This window comes from Sebastes umbrosus, chromosome 1 (genome assembly GCF_015220745.1).
Source record: "Sebastes umbrosus isolate fSebUmb1 chromosome 1, fSebUmb1.pri, whole genome shotgun sequence".
NCBI classification, from domain to species: domain Eukaryota; kingdom Metazoa; phylum Chordata; class Actinopteri; order Perciformes; family Sebastidae; genus Sebastes; species Sebastes umbrosus.
Genome location: NC_051269.1, coordinates 9061490 through 9081900, shown reverse-complemented (window position 1 = coordinate 9081900; position 20411 = coordinate 9061490). Strand labels below are relative to the sequence as shown.

Sequence of the window (20411 nt, the reverse complement as noted above, 5' to 3'; positions counted from 1 at the left end):
CTCTGTGTGGGAGTGGGAGGCGATGTGTATGTGTGTATTAATGTATGTACATATTAAATGTGTAATGTAAGATATAATTTTTTTTTTTGTATTTTGGCACCGGTGTTATGTTATGTTTGTTATGCTATGTTTGGAAAAAAAAAAGGAACGATAAGAATTTTCCCTCCAAAAAAAAGGCTTCACTATAAGACGATAAGAAAGGTACCAGTGAAATAAAATGTAAACAAAAATCAAACAAGTGCTCATGCTAGTATTATTAAAGTATCAACTAATATCTGTATAAATAATTTAATGATTTAAATTGATTATCAGTTTGGAGATAATGGATAAGTGTTGAACAAGGTCCAGAGTGACCTATCTCATTTTATAATCATTTTTTTTAAGATAATTAAACCTTATTATTTTGTTCTCTCCCATATGCAGGATATTATAAACTTTAATAACACAACCCATTCCAACACCACGGGCTAGAAACTGACCATAACTGAATCAACACTTCTCTCAACAAATAGTTTTACTGAGATAAGCTTATTGCAGCCCATTGCATTGGACTAGAGCTTGACCGATATAGGTTTGTATGTGGTGTAGGTTTTTGAGGCTTACACCAAAACTCAGATATTAGGCCTTTTTCACAACACATTTCGACTTGTCACAGTAGGAAAATCACAAGTGTAAATAATTAAATTAACAATGGCGGATTTCTATTTAGCTGTTTTGATCTCAGGATCCTGTATTAGATAGATAATAGACAAATTGGAAAATTGTGTTACAGCAGTAGATTATCCAGGCCAAATATATATGATTGTGCATGCTGGCTCACTGTCACTCTCACTGGGACACTTGAATAGAGCAGAGCTGTCGTTAGTGTCATTAGTAACACCTGTGCTTTTCCTACTAAGACAAGTCAAAATGTCTGCTGTGAGAAAGGCTGATAGGTTTCTTGAAAAAAAAAAATCTGATTACACAATATTTCTTTAAGACCTCAAACACATTTGACATTTCTGCACTGACATGTCTTGTCAATTATGGGCTCATATACTGGCAAATGCTGCGACGTCTGCATCAAACCAATATAAGCCAAGCAAATTAATCGGCCTAGCTCTACACCGGACTGTAGACTCAGACAAAATAAAGCCATCGGTTAAATGTCTCAGGCATGCGCCGCAAGTGCCGAGTATCCTTACATACTGTATGCAATTAGTGGTTTCATTTTACAAGTACTTTGGATGATTAGAAAGAACCTGCAAGAAAACCTTCCGCATTTCTCCTGGCAAGTAGTCAACAGTGGAAAATAAACTGCTCTGACTTGTTCAGATTTACACACAGTGGCCACTTTATTAGGTACAGCACAATCTAATGCTATGCAGCTCTGCCATAAGTTTTATTATTGAGGTCATAGTACTCATTTTTATTGAGGTGTTTCTAATATTCTGCCCCCCTCAATATTAGAAACATCTTGTTAATATAATACAGTCCAGTGTAACAGTAGTTGAATCAACACATCTCTGGCAGTGTAAATAACCAAACATAAGCTTTGGCAGGGCTGTTTGCATTGGATTGCACATTAATACCTAATAAAGTAGCCACTGGGGGTATATATATATTCTGTACATAAATAGGAAATACAAAAACCCATTTAAAACAATTAAGCAAACGGTGTTTTACTGAATTTTATTTATTAATTCTATTTGTGCTTTTTATAACTTAATAGCACATAAACAAACTGAATCCCAACCACCCTCAAAAAATTGACAATGTGAGCAGTGCTGCTCCCCTCAGTGACAGGTTGGATGGGAGAGGATACAGTTTAAAGGAGGAAAAAAACAACACAAAAAGGCACAACCAGCGCTCGCTGCATCCTCCGGAGTCAACTTGAAATGCTCCAGCCAGTCACATCTACAGAAAGGGGCCACTATGCATGCCACAACAGGGTAGAGCACACACTGAAGTTACTCATCAATCCAACATTTCTCTCCGGCAGTAGCCCTTTCTCAGTGCAGTGCAGTTCAGCGGGGAAATTAAAGTTGGACAAGACAAAGGAATGCTACCAGCTCTTGGGGACTTTGTCTCTTGCAGTTTTCAGTTGAACTGCAGGATAGTTTCACCTTCCCCACTCAAAGAAAAAGAAAAAATAGCTATATACAGGGAGAATAAGATTCTTTCCCACGGTCTGTACAATTGGGCCTATACATTATTTACTGCGCAGAGCCTAATACAAAAGAAAAGAAATTCACTCAGTCAGCAAAAAACAAATCGTCACTCGTCTTTCCTTTTCTGCTGATAAGCCTCTTCAAAAAGCAGTGACTTCAAGGTTGAAGACAAAGCATGGCATGGTTAGACTGTCCAAGTCTGTGCACCGTCTTTCAAATTAAAGTTCACATTTTGATGGTAACGAGGAGGTGGAGATGGGCAACAAAAGAAAAAATAATTCTTGCTTCCAACAGTGTTCATTTTCTTATGGCCGGAACTCCAATTCATCTACACTTATGACCTTGGCCGGCATGGAGGGGAGTGGCTGTTCAAGCACGTCTGATCCAAACCACTTGGCGAGGCCTAAGCCTTGTTGCTGGGAGCCATTTGTCCGGTGAGGGCCATGGCTATGTGACGGAGGACCTGGGATGCCTGAATGCACTGCAAGTGGAGACAAAAATACAGTTTAATCCAAGAGCTGAGAAAATAAAACTAAATATCTTTGTTGTCCCATTTAATCAATATCATCCCCCTGCAGAGCCACTCGCAGACCCACAGTTGTAGACGCACGCACGCATCTGAGTTCCGGTCCGTTTTTTTTTTTTCAAATAGAAACGCCCACTCAGTCGTTGCAAAAATGCAGTGACGTAGGTTTCCAAAGTAAGCTAATCAATAAGATTATGAATAATGTGAATGCTAGCACTAGCTGAGTCAAACTGGGCCTGAAGCCGCTATATCGCGACCTTCAAGACCAGACCAGGTTCCATTAACAAAAAGATAATTTCACCTTGCAGAACAGGGGAGTTGCTGGTCTACCGCCGCATCGATCAGTTAGTTTGGGTTATTTTGTGATATGCGGATCCAAACTAACGTAGCGTCCACACAGCAGTACATTGCTTAGCTTCTCTGCTGGTACTCCTGTCTTCCTCTCCAAACTGGGAGCGTGCCGACCGCCATCTAAGTTACTGTATGTAACATTAATACACCGACTATAAGTCTGTATATATACACTGTACATTAGTGCTGACCGATAAATTGTATTTTCATCGTCTTCGCAATATGAACATGCACGATAAACACAACGCAACAGACTGCCTAGCTGCGATGATTAAGGAAAATCATTTTATTTAGGGATGGTTCCCAAAACTGAGTATTAAACTGGCCAAAGCAGCCCGTCCTCTCTCTACCAGCCGACAGGAGGAATGACCGATACTGTCCGATGTCTGTTTTTCATTATTTATAAACGTCGCTCAGGAATATTATATATTTCATTTACATTTTAGATTGTTTCCAGTGAGATAATGAGTTTATATAGTGACTTTGCTGTTGTAAACATTACAATTGCTGCTCTAAAAACATTGAGCACATTTATATTTAAAATATTCAATTATGCAGTTCTGAATTTAAAGACAACCAGGCTGACATAAGTAGAGCTAATATTCAGTCTTCAATATTTGTTTATTTATTGCAAGACATAGCGTCATCGCAATATTGACCAATATCACAGATTTTCCTCATATCGTGCAGGCCTACTGTACATGTAGAAGCGTCATGCATAAAAACCTTCGTCAGGTCACGTGGGAAAACATTTTTTCAAAGGGCTTGAAGGGAAAATAGCACATTGACACTAAAACTTGCATACTTTGACCAACATTTGAATGTTCAGAATTGAATACATAAAGAACACCTGAAGCTACAGAATGATATGATGGACCCGCCCTTTAACTTACGCCCTTTCCAGACCTTTATCTTAGGTTATTCTCTGTGGCAGTATTCAGTAATTGAAACCTTTGAGGGGACGTAATGCTGCCACTAGCACATGCCCATACTGAGTTATAATATTTGACTTCCACTCACTTGGTCTCTGTTGCTGAAGTTGCTGCTGCATTACTGCTAACTGCATCTGAGTATTGACTCTGGGAGGTAGAAGAGGATGCCCTGTTGCACTTAGAGGGTACAGCTGTTGTCCAAGCAGGGCTGGAGGCAAGCCTTGAAGTTGAGCCAGGTCAACATGTTGTGGAAATATACCTGGTGGGTACAATTATAGATAATCAAGGTGAGAGGTTTAACATCACATCAAGTGACAGAGTTAAAGATGAGAAAGTGGGAAAACAACAACAACAACAACACTAACCTGCTTGCGCAAGAGCAGGTCCCAGTTGCTGGGGCTGGATACCCTGCGCCAGCATTCGCTGAACCACATTAGGGTGGAGCTGGGGAGGAGGGCGCACCATCGGTACATGGGATAGCAGCGGTACCGGGTAGATGGGACGAGGGAAAGATGAGGAGGGTCCTGGAGCCATGGTGGGCGCACTGTGTCCAGCAGAGCCAGGCCTGAGACGCTCCTGGTCCTTGCTCGGAAAGGTCTGCGAGCCAATCTTCACTCCCCCAGACTGGCCAGCATTACCCTCGATCGCCTCCAGGTATAGATGTTGGGAGCTGCCGTCTGTAATCACATAACGCAAGTCCCAGTGTTAGTGTTGTAGCGCTTAGACTAAATCAAGGAAGGTTGAAAGATGAGATGTCACGGCGCTATATTGCAGCATATCATTGAGGTACGACACATGAGCAGTAAAATCTGGTCTGCAGTCGCCCAAATTGAGCAAATGGCAACACACGACCACAACTCACACCCCATAGCTCAACATCATATCCCAGCCTCCATTCAATAAGCCTAGAACTAAATCAGGAAGTTGTGGGTAAATGAATGCTCTGTACCATCTAGAGAGTGCCCTGCTGCCTCCTCCTTCGTCTCCGAACGACTTGATGGTTCATCTCTGCTTTTCTCTTTTGTCGCGTACATTTTGCGAATCACAGATGTGGGTGTAAATGACGGGGACAACTGTAGTGAGTAAACAAAAACAAATAACATTAATACTAAGAGATGTAGAGATCACCACCAAAAGTTTAAAGAGTCCAACTTCACAGGACGATGCTGAATAATGGCAGCTGGGACGATAAAGTATATGCTCACCATGGTGACAGCATTGCCCGGAGAGTTTCTTCCAGCAGGCGGAGGGCCTGGACCAGGGGAGCGATTAACACGCTGCAGTCTGTAGATCACAAGCACATCATCCAAACATAACTAGCAAATACTAACCAATCCTTGATGTTATCTGGTTTGGGTGCATACATTCAGGACACAGATGTATGTCAATATGTAGCAAAATATTTTCCACGATTGTTAAGATTTTTAAAAAGTAAAACAGTCAGAGAAAAAAAACTGTTGTAGCTGTATCACTAGAACATGTAATACGCTGTATTTGCCATCATTCCAGTTGCTGAAATTAACAGGCAAGACACGTAGCCCAATTCAAATATGTTCTTCATAGCATATGAAGATCGCTCATTAGCCAAGGAGGCATTAATCACATTGAATACATTATTTTACCATGAATACATACTGTGCAGTATTTAAATACCCCTCAAGAAACGAACCTATTTCGATAAGATTTGTCCAGTGGTGGCTTGTAGCCGGACTGGTATGCGTGGTGGGCATGTAGAGCAAGGTCCTGTTGAAATGCCAGAGCTTCCAGGTCGGCCTGATTCACTGGCATCGAGAGCGCCCTCATCTGGTCAAACAAAAATACAAACAACTGATGAGATCCCTGACTGATGTCTGAAGAGGAGTTGGTTTTCTTAAATATATATACACAGTATAATAAAGCAAAACTGGTTAACAGAATATTGTAAATGGAGCCCAATGTGCATTTACTGTTAAACATTTTTTTAAATATCAAGTTACATATACAAGATTAATTTTGTGTAAAATATATTTTCAGTAATCAAACCATTAATCAAGTTCAATGTGTCTAAACATTTCGGCTACCTGTTGTTGTATTGCAGATCCAGGGCTGATAGACCTGTGAACATCAACAAACTGTTCTGGCATCATGGGCTGATGACAAACAGGGTAACCTTGAGGTAGGAGAGGGAGAAAAAAACATTACATGATCCAGCTCGTCTGACCAACACAATCTACTCAGACAAACAAAAAAATTATATAACTGAAGATATCGGATGTTGTGGGTAAAATGCACACAGCCACAGTACAGCTCTCTTTAGTTGCTGTGATCATATGCCACTTTGCCTTTATGCTGAAAACTAGAGAAAAAACCCCACCATTTTTTAAAAAGGTTCACTATGTTGCACTTTCATTACTTTTGTAGCTCCTGTGTAATATAGCTTCTGAGATCTGTTTCACTCCTACATTCCTGTTACTTCACCTCACAGATGGCGTCAATGCCATGAGCTGTAATAAAGTCCGGATTGCATTAACATTAAAAAAGTAAAGCTTTCCACTGTGTGCTGATAATCATTAAATGCTCTTGGATGGATTTCATTAATAAATTGTTAGAGGCAGCACTGAGGACAAACATTTCATGAAAAAAAACATTTGGGATCCCACAGAGTCCAAATGCTTCTGGGTTCATTTCTGATTATGCGATCATGAAATCTGTGTGTAAAGCCCAACGATGAAAGAGAAAGTCAATGCATACAGTATGGTTTACATGTCTTGGCTGCAACATGTCACTTTTGCAATTAACTTACCTGCTGAATGTTGCAACCGAGTGTTGAAGTAGTCAGGTGAGGGTGCCCTCTGTGGAAAGAGAGGGGGCGACGGGCCCTTGTGTAGTAGGCCATGTAGAGGGGCATGGGTCGTTGGGCCGTCAGAGCTGCCCAACAGATTGACCAGTAGTGTAGGAGAGGCACTACGAGCAGGACGTCCCAAGAGCTCCTAAAATACAAACATATATTGGCCAAGATATCACAATTCACTTAAATGTTATTGGTCTGGCAGTGAAGATTTAAAAGCAAAGCCATCATCCATAAAATGTGGGATGGAAAAAAATAGTTTTTCACCCCCCCATTAAATTCACCCATTTCCCAACCTTCCTCAACAGCTCTAGTAAAGATTAAACACTTGTAGATACAGCAAACACACAGTTACAGTGCTCTTAGACATTAAATCTTTATGTTTTGGTCTTTGGTGTTTTAAAACCCTGGCTGCCCCTCAAACACAATCTGAACAAGTCCATAATATTGTTTCTATAAAATCTCTTCTGTAGACTTGTTTGGTATGGACGGCACATTTTTGCTACATATAATATTCATCTCATACTGCCTCTGTCTGACAGCAATATGGGTGAATTTTTGTCCAGCAGCAGAGTGCAGAGGTTCAGTCTGACGTTTGTCTGGAGGCTACGGGATTCCAAAACTTTGCTTTTTTTGTCAATTGATGAGATGATTTCTTTGAGTGAGTGTTTCACAGCATATAGCAGCATTAGGGTAGACTATAGTACGTATACCCTGAGCAGTGCATTTGGCCATCTACCCAGCGGGGGATGTACAGTCCTTCAACTGCTCAACAAGTTGTAAAAGTTGACATTTAGGCAGCCTGTGTCAGAATTCAAAATTATTCTCTGTGGTGTCCTTATTTTCCAACACCCTACTGTTCTATAGTATGTTGCCACCATGCTGAAAAGAAAACACTCATCTATTTATGTAATGTTTTCAAGATCTGATCTTAAAGGGACCGGAGGGCTGTCCGAACAGGTTGGAAATTGTAAAGAGACCTGAGGACCCAATTCAAAATGCACTTGCCTGAAAAGGCTCAAATATAAAGAGAACACTGACAGCAGAATGATGTGGTACAAATTAATGAGCAGCTGCTGTTGAAAAGGGCAACAATACGTATCATTTTCTCCCTGCACTTCAGTTTACACTCTACATCTGCTGCAAAAAACACTTCTGTCTTGCAATAATTACAAGGCACCACCTGATCACAAACCAGAGACCTGTAGTACAACGTGACCCGAATCAGACCCGATTGGACTGATTATATTTTGCATCCGAGGCCGCCTCTGTTAATAGGAACCTAGTGGACCTTTGAAGACCTCTAGCCTATACTAAACGTTTGTCAGCATTAGCCTGAGAGGACAGTAAACATACACACCTGGAATATGTTTTTCTGCTGTTGAGGAGGCACCTGAGCTTCAGACAGCGACACCACAGCTGGGTCTGAAGGATGCTGCGTTGCACAGGGAGAAACTATTTGTGGCAGGCGCTATGCAACCAAAAACAAACATTTCCCTGTAAAAACCCATCTCAGTAAGCAATGTAAAGTGTGTGCTAGACATTGGCCTTCAAGTATCAGTGATCACCAGATATAAAATTTGGACATTTATCGCATACAGAATTTGGTGAAACCTCTTCAAACTGCAACACTACAAGCCCAATGAGATGGATTAGTACATGACAGTCGCAATCAAAGTGTCCCTCATGCAAGTCAGGTATGCCTTTGGTTGGTTCTCATCATGGTTCTCGTCTCAGTACAAAAATAAACCAGGTCACAAATTCAGAAACGGAATTGCATAAAAAGGACAATTGCAGATTTCATACGTCACAAAGATTCAAAAAACAAATTTATGCCCATCATTTTCTAGTCCATCTATGAAATTTTCAAGAAATGCATTATCTATATTCAGATGAAAAAGCTTGCATGCAGCATCATACTGGGACAGATTTGTATGAATACCTGTTCCAATGCAACATACACAATGTTGTTACTTATCCAGTGAAAACTGTTGTCAATATAGACTAAAATATATATAGAAATACTTACATTGTTTGCCTTGGGTTGGTGGTGAGTTGGCAGAGTTCCACTTGCCTTCATGCTGCTGACCAGTTTATTAAAGGCCGACATGTCTGTGTCACGTGAGTGTGGACGGGCGCCTGAGCCGCCAGTTAAAGCCTCCTCTAAATGTTGAGCCATGAAGGGCGTGCCATTTCCTCTCTGTGGAGGCGGCACCTTTCGCACCTGTGGTTCTGAGCCCAGCTTCATCCCCTTCATCCCTCCCTCCACTTCCTCCAGCGAGAGCACCGCTCCACAGTTAGCTGGAGACAGATATATAATCAAAATTATTGTAGCACTGTTCAAAAAAATAAAAAGTTAGTGCTATAAAAGTAAATTGAAATGCCAATTAAGAAAATGTCATATGATAAAACTAGGTTTTGAGATTTATAATGGGACACCGACTGCATACTTGAGACCCTTAGACTTCTATAATCAGATGCGTGAACAGCGAAGACCTGGTCACCCTTAGCGGGTGTTCAGATAATCAAGGGGCTGCATCGGTTTGTGGCTTGCTATTGCGCACCGGTTAGAAGTCCAGTTTCTTAAGCCATCAAACACCTGGATTTATTCCTCAGACACTACACAGAAATGTATAATACTATTGGACAGGATTTTACAACTCTGCAAAGTTATTACAGGGACATTCATTTCATTTTGTCTCGGCGATCACAAGATAAATAGAGATACAGCGTTCATGTTTCAAAGTAAGGTACCAAGAATCTGCGTTCACACTTATTTGACTGGCTAATGCAGGACGCGGCCAGATTAAATTGCACAGCATTGTGGCAAAAGCTGAGCCAGGCTCAACAATTTGGCAAGATGATCCTGCATCTTTTTTTGCTGGAGCCTTCTGCATCAGAGGGCTTCAAATAGGAGAACCTTGGTCTGATCACAGTCTTAGTATCAAGGTCAGATTTGGGAACCACAAGAAGGGCCATGCCAGATGGCAGTGATCAGGCTCATATGGAGTTAAACAATGTATTGCTACTAGGGCTGTCAATCGATTCAAATATTTAATTGCGATTCATTTTTAATCTGTTCAAAATGTAACTTAAAGGGAGAGTTTAATTATTTGATATTCTTATCAACATGGGTTCAGGCAAATATGCTTGCTTTATGCAAATGTGTGTGTATATATATATATTTATTATTGGAAATCAATTAACACAAAAAGACAAATATTGTCCAGAAACCCTCACAGGTACTGCATTTAGCATAGAAAAAATATGCTCAAATCATAACATGGCAAACTGCAGCCCAACAGGTAACAACAGCTGTCAGTGTGTCAGTGTGCTGACTTGACTATGACTTGCCCCCAAACTGCATGTGATTATCATAAAGTGGGCATGTCTGTAAAGGGGAGATTCGTGGGTACCCATAGAACCCATTTACATATCTGGAGGTCAGAGGTCAAGGGGACCCCTCTGAAAATGGCCATTACAGCTTTACCTCGCCAAAATTTAGCTTAAGTGTGGAGCACTATTTACTAATATGACAGAGTTGGTATCTTGGATTCATTAGGTTTTCTAGTTTCATATGATAATAGTATCTTCACTCTAGCTTTAAAACTGAGCCCCCTACAACCTCCGAAATATCGATTGCGTTAAAGAAATTAGTGACGTTAAAATAAATTTGCGTTTAAGCGTCATCTTTAACAGCCCTAATTGCTACTATACAAAATTCCATATACCATGCTCAAATTATATCCATATCACCTAACTGTACATGAACAAGATGTCACAGTATATTCCCAGTAAAAGTGTGTCATGGTATAACTCGACTGTGCAAATGTTTTAGTGAACTGGCACTCACTGCTTTCCCGTAGCCGAGCCTTGTTGACCGACAGGGTGGAGAGAAGAGGCTTCAGGTCTATTTTGGCCTTGTGAAGCAGCTCCAGGATGTCCACCTTCTCCTTGCACTCCGATGATTGAATGGGTGTGAAGTATGAAGCAGGGCCTTGGCTAGAGGACGTGCCGCGTGGCTCAAGCCCTTCAGAGGAGCAAGACAGACCAAGATTTAGTACATCCTCCAACACAGTGTTTTGGGGCATAAAGCAAGAATGTAAAAGGCTAGCAATCATACGGTGTTGACAAAGTTTAAAACCTCTTCTTTTAACTACATACTCCCCAAGATCAAGATTTAAATGCCACACCCCCAGACTGATGTACAGTCAAGACTGGCTTCTTTCAGTAGGTTTCTTTTTTAATACTTTACAAGATAATATGCCTAAAAGTTGTTTATGCCCTCAATGTATCTACAACAAGAGAAAAAAAATCCAGGGGCTTATTCATGAAGCATATTTACTGAATTATCTGGAGAACTTTCAAAAGCTTAGACCTCCTGAAATCGAATATGGAAGTTATCGTAATCCTTCAATAACCCCACTTTGAAAGAACAGGCATCTGTGGAGTGCTATGCTTGGTTTTAAGCTACACAGTTACATGAAGGTCCTTTAGGGAAATCAAATCATTTACCTGCAAGCTTTTCCAGCTCCTCATGGGGGGTGGACCTCAGACTGCTGGACCGGCTGCCTGAAGGGCTCAGGTTACTGGAGAACCACTGACTGAAGCGGCTAGCCGATACAGGGCCCTCCCCCAAAACGTCCTCTATCATCTGCAAGACAGAAAAAGGCGCCTGTGAAACAGAGTGAGAAACACAAATAACGGCAGGCCGAAAGGTACGAGGACAAATGTGCACTTACGTTTAGAGCGTTTTTTTCTCCATGGATTTAGCACAAAATGTGCTAGCAGATAGAGGGCAGTGTCATTGAATGCACTGCTGTTTGGCCTTGTGTTGATTTAATGCCTCAAACCAGTCTGTACACAACTTTATTATTCAGTTTGTACACTGGTTCACTTAGTTTTCCCAATTAGCAGGTCTAATGTATCTTTAATGATGGGCATAAATTTGGATTGTTGATACCTTTTTAACCCCGTGCAGTAGCCCGCTGACAATATTATTTAGAAAGTGCACCATTCAGTGACAACACCCACCACCACAGAGCAAGTTCAGTGAGATAAAGCCAGTGCAGCAGAGGTATTCTTGTGCTGACAAAGTATCTGCAAACGTAATACTTGTTTACTTTATATGGAGACATCAACTTGCACATGGAGCAGATTATGTAATTTGTCAGGTCACAATTGTGCCACAACTGTCAATGTATTCTCTAAAATGTTTAAAGATTTATATATATTATGAAGAAAATGCCCTGCAAGTCTGTTTGAGGTGAAGGACACTTGAAAACCTCTACTGTTAAAGCTTATACTGATTAGAAGACTACATCAGAAAACAGGAGTTATAAATCCCATCTGTGATGTTCACACCTTTAAAACACCAACAAACCCACACAGTGCACCCCGGTACTTACAGAGGCCAGTCCCGGCATGGTCTTCTCCAGATTGAAGAATTCATTGAAGTCAAAGTCTCCAGCTGACTGCTCAGGCAGAACATCAGAGTGGGGAACCTCCTGATCGGCAGTAGACTGCAAACCCGCATCTCTCTCTTCGGTCTGTACACCGTTACATTCCGGTGCTGCACAACAAAAAAAAAAAAAAAAAAATCACAATCTTAAGTATCCCTACTGTGATAGCAGTTGCACTATGCTAGTTATCCAAATAATTCACTACAGTTAAGTAATTGATTAAAACAAAATGCATGAAAAAAGGGTTAACTGCATTATGGTGCTGTAATTTGACATGCCTTCTCTTATGGACTCCGCCCGCTTCCTTGACCGCTTGGACCTGCGACCTGCATCCTCCAGGATTTTGTCGTCAAATCCAATGAGCTCGATCGTCTCAGACTGGCTGGTGGGACCCTGGGAGAACCACTCTGGCTCCTCCTCTGCATAAGAATCATTCCTTCTCCTTTCACTAAACACACGTTTGTCACCATAATCCCTCTGCAAATGATGACACAAGACAAACATAATATCACTGTGGGTAAAATAGAAGATAAGGGCTTCACATGCTGATAATTAGATTAAATGAATGGGACCATTCTTGAAATAAACTCTTTGTAGGGAGAAAGCACACTGATGAAGCATTCACACCAGATCAGGCATTGTGGCAATTTGCCACAGGGTTGTGTGGAAGAGTCACTTTAATGGCCCATTGACTGCGATGATTAATTTTTGTTCCCTCATGACTGAGTTGTACAGCTCTGGATCACCACACCCCTGGATCTGGTGTGTGAATGCAACCTGAGGTCTATGCAGCATCTTTCTCATTTTACCAAGTAAAGTTAACGTTTGCTTTTTATATAATGTAATTAACACTAGATTACTGAGCCAAAACCAAAAACATTTTTAAAGTTTAAGGCTTTTATTTCACCTGTCTATTTCTCTTATCAGCTAGTTTTGTCCTGAAAAATCAACTTCATAATCTTCACAAGTGGTTTTGTGAAACAAACTGAAGGGCAAATTAGTTTTGTGATTTTTCAGAACTTTCTTGGCAATGCTACTTACAATATTAAAATAAAGGCCAACCTCAATGCACTGAATGCCTCACTGTTCGAACACTATTGACTGTTTCAATGGAATTGAATTGCTAGGCAACAGCTTGGGTCCATGTTTACGTCACGTCAGTTTATGTAATTCACATACACTGCAACAGGAAATAAACTGGGAACACATTTGGAACATTTACAACTCTAAAATGGTCTATAGGGAAATACATTATGGATGGACTGAGAACAATGAACACCTACCCTGAATCTTTTATCCTTAAAGTCTCTCTCACGTTCCCTCTCTTTGTCCATACGGGGTTCTCTCTCAAAGGCTCGTGCGGCAATTATGCGGCCACTGCCGATTCTCCGTGCCCCTCCTAGACGGAGACTCTCATTCTCCTTATTTTCCAGGGGGCTGATCGGGCGACGGGCGTGGGGTGCAAGTGCAGCGTTGCCTTGACATCCGCCTCCGAAGCTGCGTCGCTGCGGGCTCAATACGACATCCAGATCGTCCTCCTTTAACCGCTCACGAGGATCTGAATACAATGCAGCAAAAAAGGCTCGACTTTAGATGTTTAACACCAACGGTCACATCATAACCAAACCAACAATCCAAAGTAAGCCCATCTTAAAGAAAGAAGACCTTCCAATTTTCTCACAAGAAATATTGATTTAATTTCTGCCTCATTTACATGGTTATTTTATCCCTTAAGACAATACTATGTAGAGCTGCTGAGGAGTTATAAGCATTACAATTACAGAAACCTTTCTGGATAACAAATATACTGCTTCACGATTCATTATCAGCAGATTATCTCTGAAACAAACATCCTCCTACAGAAAGTAAGATCATTTTATGACCAATAATTTGGTTTAAATCTTAATCTTTAGATTTCTGGCTTTGGGTTCATTTACCTGGGATTCTTCGTTTCAAAGGAACTCTGTCATCCACATAGTCCTTCTTAAAACCTTCCACCGGAGAGCTACGCCCTGATGTGGGATACAGTGAGGCATGCCACTTCTCAGGGTCCCAGATACCATCACTGTATCAAAACACCATTTGAAGCCACAATTAAAGTACTCAATTAGTTGACTAAAACAAGACAAATAATACAAAAAGAGAAAAATCCTCAACTTGGTACAAGATTATTTTACATGTTATATAAAATGATTATATAAATGGACTAATCACACCAACAATGAAGGATAAATACAGGGGACAGCATACATGTCTAATTTCAGTTTCTTTGTTTCTGGGCATTAGAAAGACCAACTGTAGGACAATCTAACAGCTGCATTTAGTAAACGTCAGCATGGCCAACACGATTTAAAACTAACTACATCAATGGATTTCAACCTTTACCCTGTGAGCCAAGAAGAGTAACGCCATTTTCTATCATACCAGCTTTTTTCTATTTTTTCATGATATTCATCAGTCATCCATGTCTAGAAATCACTCCCTAATTGATTTATCTGGAATGAAAAACAGCAGGGCTCTGCAGAATCGACAATCATTTAAGTAGAAAACACATAAAAGACTGGTGATGGATTAAGCGTTAGGAGAGACTAAAAAAACATGCCAGACTCCCACGTAAGCACAAGTTTGCTTGGCATTTCAAACGGCTGGTCTTGAGACAGCTGTTAAAGAAGGTCAAAATATTAAATTTATCTGCAGATGTCCTGAAAATCTGCTGTCATTTCTCAAATCTGAATGCAACCAATACAGAATGTATATTTTTTTTAAAAAAAGGAGGCTGAAGAAAAATGTCAAAGATGGCTTCTGAAGCAGTGTTTTCCTTGATTTAATGATACTGCCTCTAAAATTTACAAACTATAACAAAATAGAAAAATACAAGTGATCTGGAGACCAAACACCTTTTATGTGTGCCTTTACTCTCAAGGGACGCCATCACAACATCTAACATCTGAACCCATCTTTGACTAGCCATTTGTAGCACTTTATGGTCAATATTTCCTCAAGGAATTTAAATGAGTTGCAGTGAGCTTCAAGACGCAAAGTAAATGAAACTAAATAAAAGCAAGGTCCTGGGGATATTCTGGCCACCAAAATGATTAGATTAACTTTAACAAAACTTTAAGTCTGAGAATTGTTTGAGGGTTTGTGTAAAAAGCAGTGCAAACAATTCAATAGCCTACCAGCTCTACTTCATAGTAATCCCTTTAATTCAAAGTAACTTTTGAATAAAGACACTTCACACAATTCCAGCAGCACATACAATTAGACAAAGCCTTACTTGATGCACACTTTGATCTCCATGCTGAGATGTGGTCTGAACTTCAGAAGCGTGTGAGGACATGTGCTTCGCTCTTAATAAGCTTGAGCAACTGTCAAACACAATCCCTGTTTTTATGTTTTTACCCCAGAAAAGTCTCCATATCCTATAACGGAGTCTGAGAATTTGAATAATTTCTTGGCCCAAAATTACAAAAGATATCAATTATTGTATAGAGATGTTCCGATAACATTTTTTCCTTTCCGATACCGATGCCTGAACTTGCAGTAACGACCGATACCGAGTACCGATCCGATACCAGCGTGATAAAATATATAGTTATTATTATTATTATTATTATTATTTAACAGTTGCTACTGACCATGTATGGATAGTGGACAGTAGTTGCCAGTGAAACTGGTAAAGGTTTTGAATAGATTAGAATACACCAGACTCCCACGTAAGGAGTCTTACAGACTATGATATACGCATAGACTAGCGTACTCACCAATACCCGATGCAGAATTTTGACCAGTATGGACGCATTTCCGATACTGGTATCGGTATCTGAACAACTATTATTGCCGATCAATACTATCTTCCGGCACACTCTTTGAAAATGGCCAATTAAAGCAACTAATGTTGTAGATTCAGAATTCATTCTCATCAACTCATGTATTTAAGGGAACACATACATATGACCAGACCAGGCATCTACTTATTAAGTAAATTATTGTCAAAGGGAAGCAAAAATCCAAGCCATCTCATTATTATATGGATTGTATATGGTATGGATTACATCCAAGGAAATGCATTCTTACCTGTCATATTTCTCAGAGAGACAGTCTGGCCTTTCATTGGAGACTGGCAGTTCTTTTATTTCCAGAAGCTCCTCCTGTATAACAATTGATAATGGTTAGTTTGTGTTAGAGGAACTATGCGTGGCCTCTATATAGTCATACTGTTGGTATTTCTCATCACCTTTGAGTATCTGTAAGGAGCTGTGGCTGTGGCTGCTGCTGGCTGTTGTTCAACTTGGTCCACAGCAGCATCTCCATCACCAATCTTCTGCTCGACACAAGCATCGTTCTCCATGACGGATGTCAGCCCGACAATGACCCTGTTCCTGTTGAAAATAAAAATGTAACGTTTCTAAGTTAATCAAGTAGCTCAAAACTGACTTAACTTTGAAGTGTTGGTTTGGACAATAAAGCTTTAAATGTTAACTGAATGCTTCAATTGATAATTGTTGTCAATCAATGAAAGCATTTGTTAAGCTGAAGCAACAGTGCGTCATTATTTCTCAAAAAACACCTCAAACACCACCTGTTCATCAAGGCCTATGATCTCAGCTGACTCTTCTTACACATCACTCTTTTAATCACTTAGCTATAGGTTCTCCTCTGTTATTTATTAGTATGATTTTGTGTGCCCCCTTTGTAAAGTGTCCTTGGGTTCCTGAAAGGCACTATATAAATCCAATATATTTTTTATATTATTATTATTATTATTATTATAATGCTGTGCAGTGCCTGCAAAAAAAAAAGCTAACATTTTAAACTTGTTTGTATGGAACAACAAAGCAAAGTGTCCTGACCTCAAAATCATGAATAAACAGTCATAAATGTATAATCCTAACAATAAACTTCACCACTGACTTAATTTTAAAGTGTTTGTTTGGACAATAAAGCTTTAAATGTTAACTGAATGCTTCAATTGATAATTGGTGTCAATCAATGAAAGCATTTGTTAAGTTGAATCATTATAATGATGTGCAGAGCCTGCAAAAAAAACAAAAGCTAACATTTTAAACTTGTTTGCATGGAACAACAAAACATAATATAAAAGTGTCCTGGACTCAAAAACATGAATAAACAGCCAAACATGATTATCCTAACAATAAACTTCTACACTGACTTAATATTGAAGTGTTTGTTTGGAACATAAAGCTTTAAATGTTAACTGAATGCTTCAATTGATAATTGGTGTCAATCAATGAAAGCATTTGTTAAGTTGAAGCAACAGAGCGTCTAGATAGATAGATAGATAGATAGATAGATAGATAGATAGATAGATAGATAGATAGATAGATAGATAGATATACCTTATTGATCCCGAGGGAAATTCAAGACCTATAATGCTGTGCAGAGCCTGCAAAAAAAAAGCAGCTAACATTTAAACTTGTTTGTATGGAACTACAAAACCTAATAAAAAAGTGTCCTGACCTCAAACACGTGAATAAACAGCCACAAATGATTATCCTCAAAATAAACTTCTCCACTGACTTCATTTTGAAGTGTTTGTTTGGACAATTTAAAGGTTAACTGAATGCTTCAATTGATAATTGGTGTCAATCAATGAAAGCATTTGTCAAATTGAAGCAACAGAGCGTCATTATTACTCAAAAAACACCTCAAACACCACCTGTTCATCAAGGCCTATGATCTCAGCTGACTCTTCCAACACTTCAATTGATTATTGGTGTCAATCAATGAAAGCATTGATTAAGTTGAATCATTATAATGCTGTGCAGAGCCTGCAAACAAAAAAAAGAAGCTAATATTTTAAACTTGTTTGCATGGAAAAACAAAAAATAATAAAAAAAGTGTACTGGCCTCAAAAACATGAATAAACAGCCAAAAATGTATAATCCTAACAATAGACTTCTCCACTGACTTCATTTTGAAGTGTTTGTTTGGACAATTTAAAGGTTAACTGAATGCTTCAATTGATAATTGGTGTCAATCAATGAAAGCATTTGTCAAATTGAAGCAACAGAGCTTATCATTATTACTCAAAAAACACCTCAAACACCACCTGTTCATCAAGGCCTATGATCTCAGCTGACTCTTCCAACACTTCAATTGACTATTGGTGTCAATCAATGAAAGCATTTGTTAAATTGAAGCATCAGAGCTTATCATTGTAATGCTGTGTAGAGCCTGCAAAAAAAAAAAGAAAAGCTAACATTTTAAACTTGTTTGCATGGAACAACAAAACAAAAAAAGTGTCCTGACCTCAAAAACATGAATAAACAGCCAAAAAAAACATATAATCCTCACAATAAACTCCTCCTACCGTCGAGCTAACTAACCTGGGACAGGTGTAGGTAACGCTGCAGCCCAATCAGCAGGTTAATTGACACCAGCCAGACACCGCCGACATCAGACGTGACACGTCAATTACAATAACTCACCTCACATTTGCATCAATTGACACATTGCCTCTGTAGAGATAGTATCTGGACTGAAGAGGGTTAGAGATAAACCCCCAGTAACAGTGAGGGTCCCGTTGTTACCGGACCTGTTGCTAAATGAATCATCTCTTTACTGGCTGAGGAGAATACACGCTAACAACCAGCCAGACACTGGATAGCTAGGCTAACATCCCACACAGTTCACTCCACATCTCATTCACGGTGTAAACACTGAACAGACCACTGACTACCTGGTGAATGTGTAAACAAACACACTTACTGGTTGTAACGGCTGGTTGGTGAGTTCTGGTGGTTTAACGGCCGAGCAGCGGCGGTTCGGTTCACGGTAGTTAGCTAGCTAGCTAACCTAGCAGCCTCAGCTAGCTAGCTAACTGGGGATAAATCCCTCCCAGCGACGGAGCACCTCTGTCTACAGCCGGCCGAGGGGATGCGGGGAGTTCAGGTAAACACACAGGGTACTGGGGTAACTAAACACAGAGATCACAGGTCCAGGTCACAGGTAGTCGACAGTGAGGCTGTGGTATCTGTGGTTATTGTCTGCTCTCTCTCTGTTGTCTGAGTCGTAGCAGCGATCCTCCTCTCATCACCGCTTTAAGAAGGTCCTAGCAAAGATTACACTGTGCCCGGCGCGCCTTTCTACAATTTCATATCGTCCGGTGTGCGTCCGTCGTGTTGCATTTTAATATTTAAATAATGATATAGAAATCACATGTTACTACTGAGGTGTTTGTGTGCGGTAATGTAAACTGCGGGAAAAATCTAACTTGCTTGGTAGGGGGATAAGTAGCACTACATTTAGGATATTCAAGAGGCATTATTTGGGGCAGCTACTCATTGTCTTGGGGTTTGCCCGATTTGTGACTCAGTCACAGCCGGCGCACGGTGCTTCAATTCAATTCAATTACATTTGCTTTATTGGCATGAGCTCAATGGTATATTTTATGATGCAATGAAACTGTGATGTTTTCAAAACATTTTATTATTAAATAAAAATGGATGTGATTTATTTGTGTGGAAATTCAGTAAATGCCATCAGTACTGTTTTTCAGTCACATATCAGTCAATTCAATTCAATTTGCTTTATTGATCATGACTGTCAGGTGAACAATATTACCAAAGGATCAATTCAATAATAAATAAAAATAAAAACAAGAACATATATATATATATATATATATATATATGCAAATTACAATATATAGATATTTAAAAAGAACATGAATGGAAATGGAAGAAAACAATAAAGAAGTAATTAATGTTTGTTGTGTCAATAAAACAAACAAACAAATAAAAAACAATTCATACAATATCTATCTATCTATCTATCTATCTATCTATCTATCTATCTATCTATCTATCTATTCAATTCAATTTACTTTATTGATCATGACTGTCAGGTGAAACAATATTGCCAAAGCGTCAATTCAATAATAAATAAAAATTAAAAAACGAACGAAATAAAAACAAAAACATATATATACATATATACAATTCATTAAGCAAATTACAATATATAGGTATTTAAAAAGAAACATGCATGTAAATGGAAGAAAACAATAAAGAAGTAATCCATGTTTGTTGTGTCAATAAAACAAACAAACAAATAGAAAACAATTAATAACAATATATTGCAATATCAAAAGATAAATGTAAAAAACAACAACAAAACGAAAAAAAAGCATGTAGTAGA

General features: G+C 39.4%; 1 protein-coding gene across 6 annotated transcripts; it reads right to left on the bottom strand.

Moving 5' to 3' along the window:
* Positions 1-1655: 1655 nt before the first annotated feature.
* Positions 1656-19342, bottom strand: eif4enif1 (eukaryotic translation initiation factor 4E nuclear import factor 1). Of its 6 annotated transcripts, none has more exons than XM_037770759.1 (19): positions 18981-19342; positions 16486-16630; positions 16326-16399; positions 14186-14313; positions 13532-13806; positions 12527-12725; positions 12195-12358; positions 11302-11461; positions 10640-10816; positions 8816-9087; positions 8147-8221; positions 6742-6928; positions 6020-6108; positions 5629-5762; positions 5165-5243; positions 4909-5032; positions 4325-4636; positions 4048-4218; positions 1656-2631 (listed from the first exon to the last, which is right to left on the bottom strand). In XM_037770759.1, exons 2-19 carry the CDS (start codon positions 16597-16599, stop codon positions 2456-2458), a joined length of 2910 nt encoding a protein of 969 aa, XP_037626687.1. In that variant the 5' UTR covers positions 16600-16630; positions 18981-19342; the 3' UTR covers positions 1656-2455. The 6 variants fall into 6 exon arrangements, with proteins under 6 accessions (XP_037626687.1, XP_037626697.1, XP_037626661.1 ...); XM_037770769.1 differs by lacking the exon at positions 18981-19342 and adding an exon at positions 18599-18688; XM_037770733.1 differs by lacking the exon at positions 18981-19342 and adding an exon at positions 18473-18616.
* Between the last annotated feature and the right edge of the window lie 1069 nt (positions 19343-20411).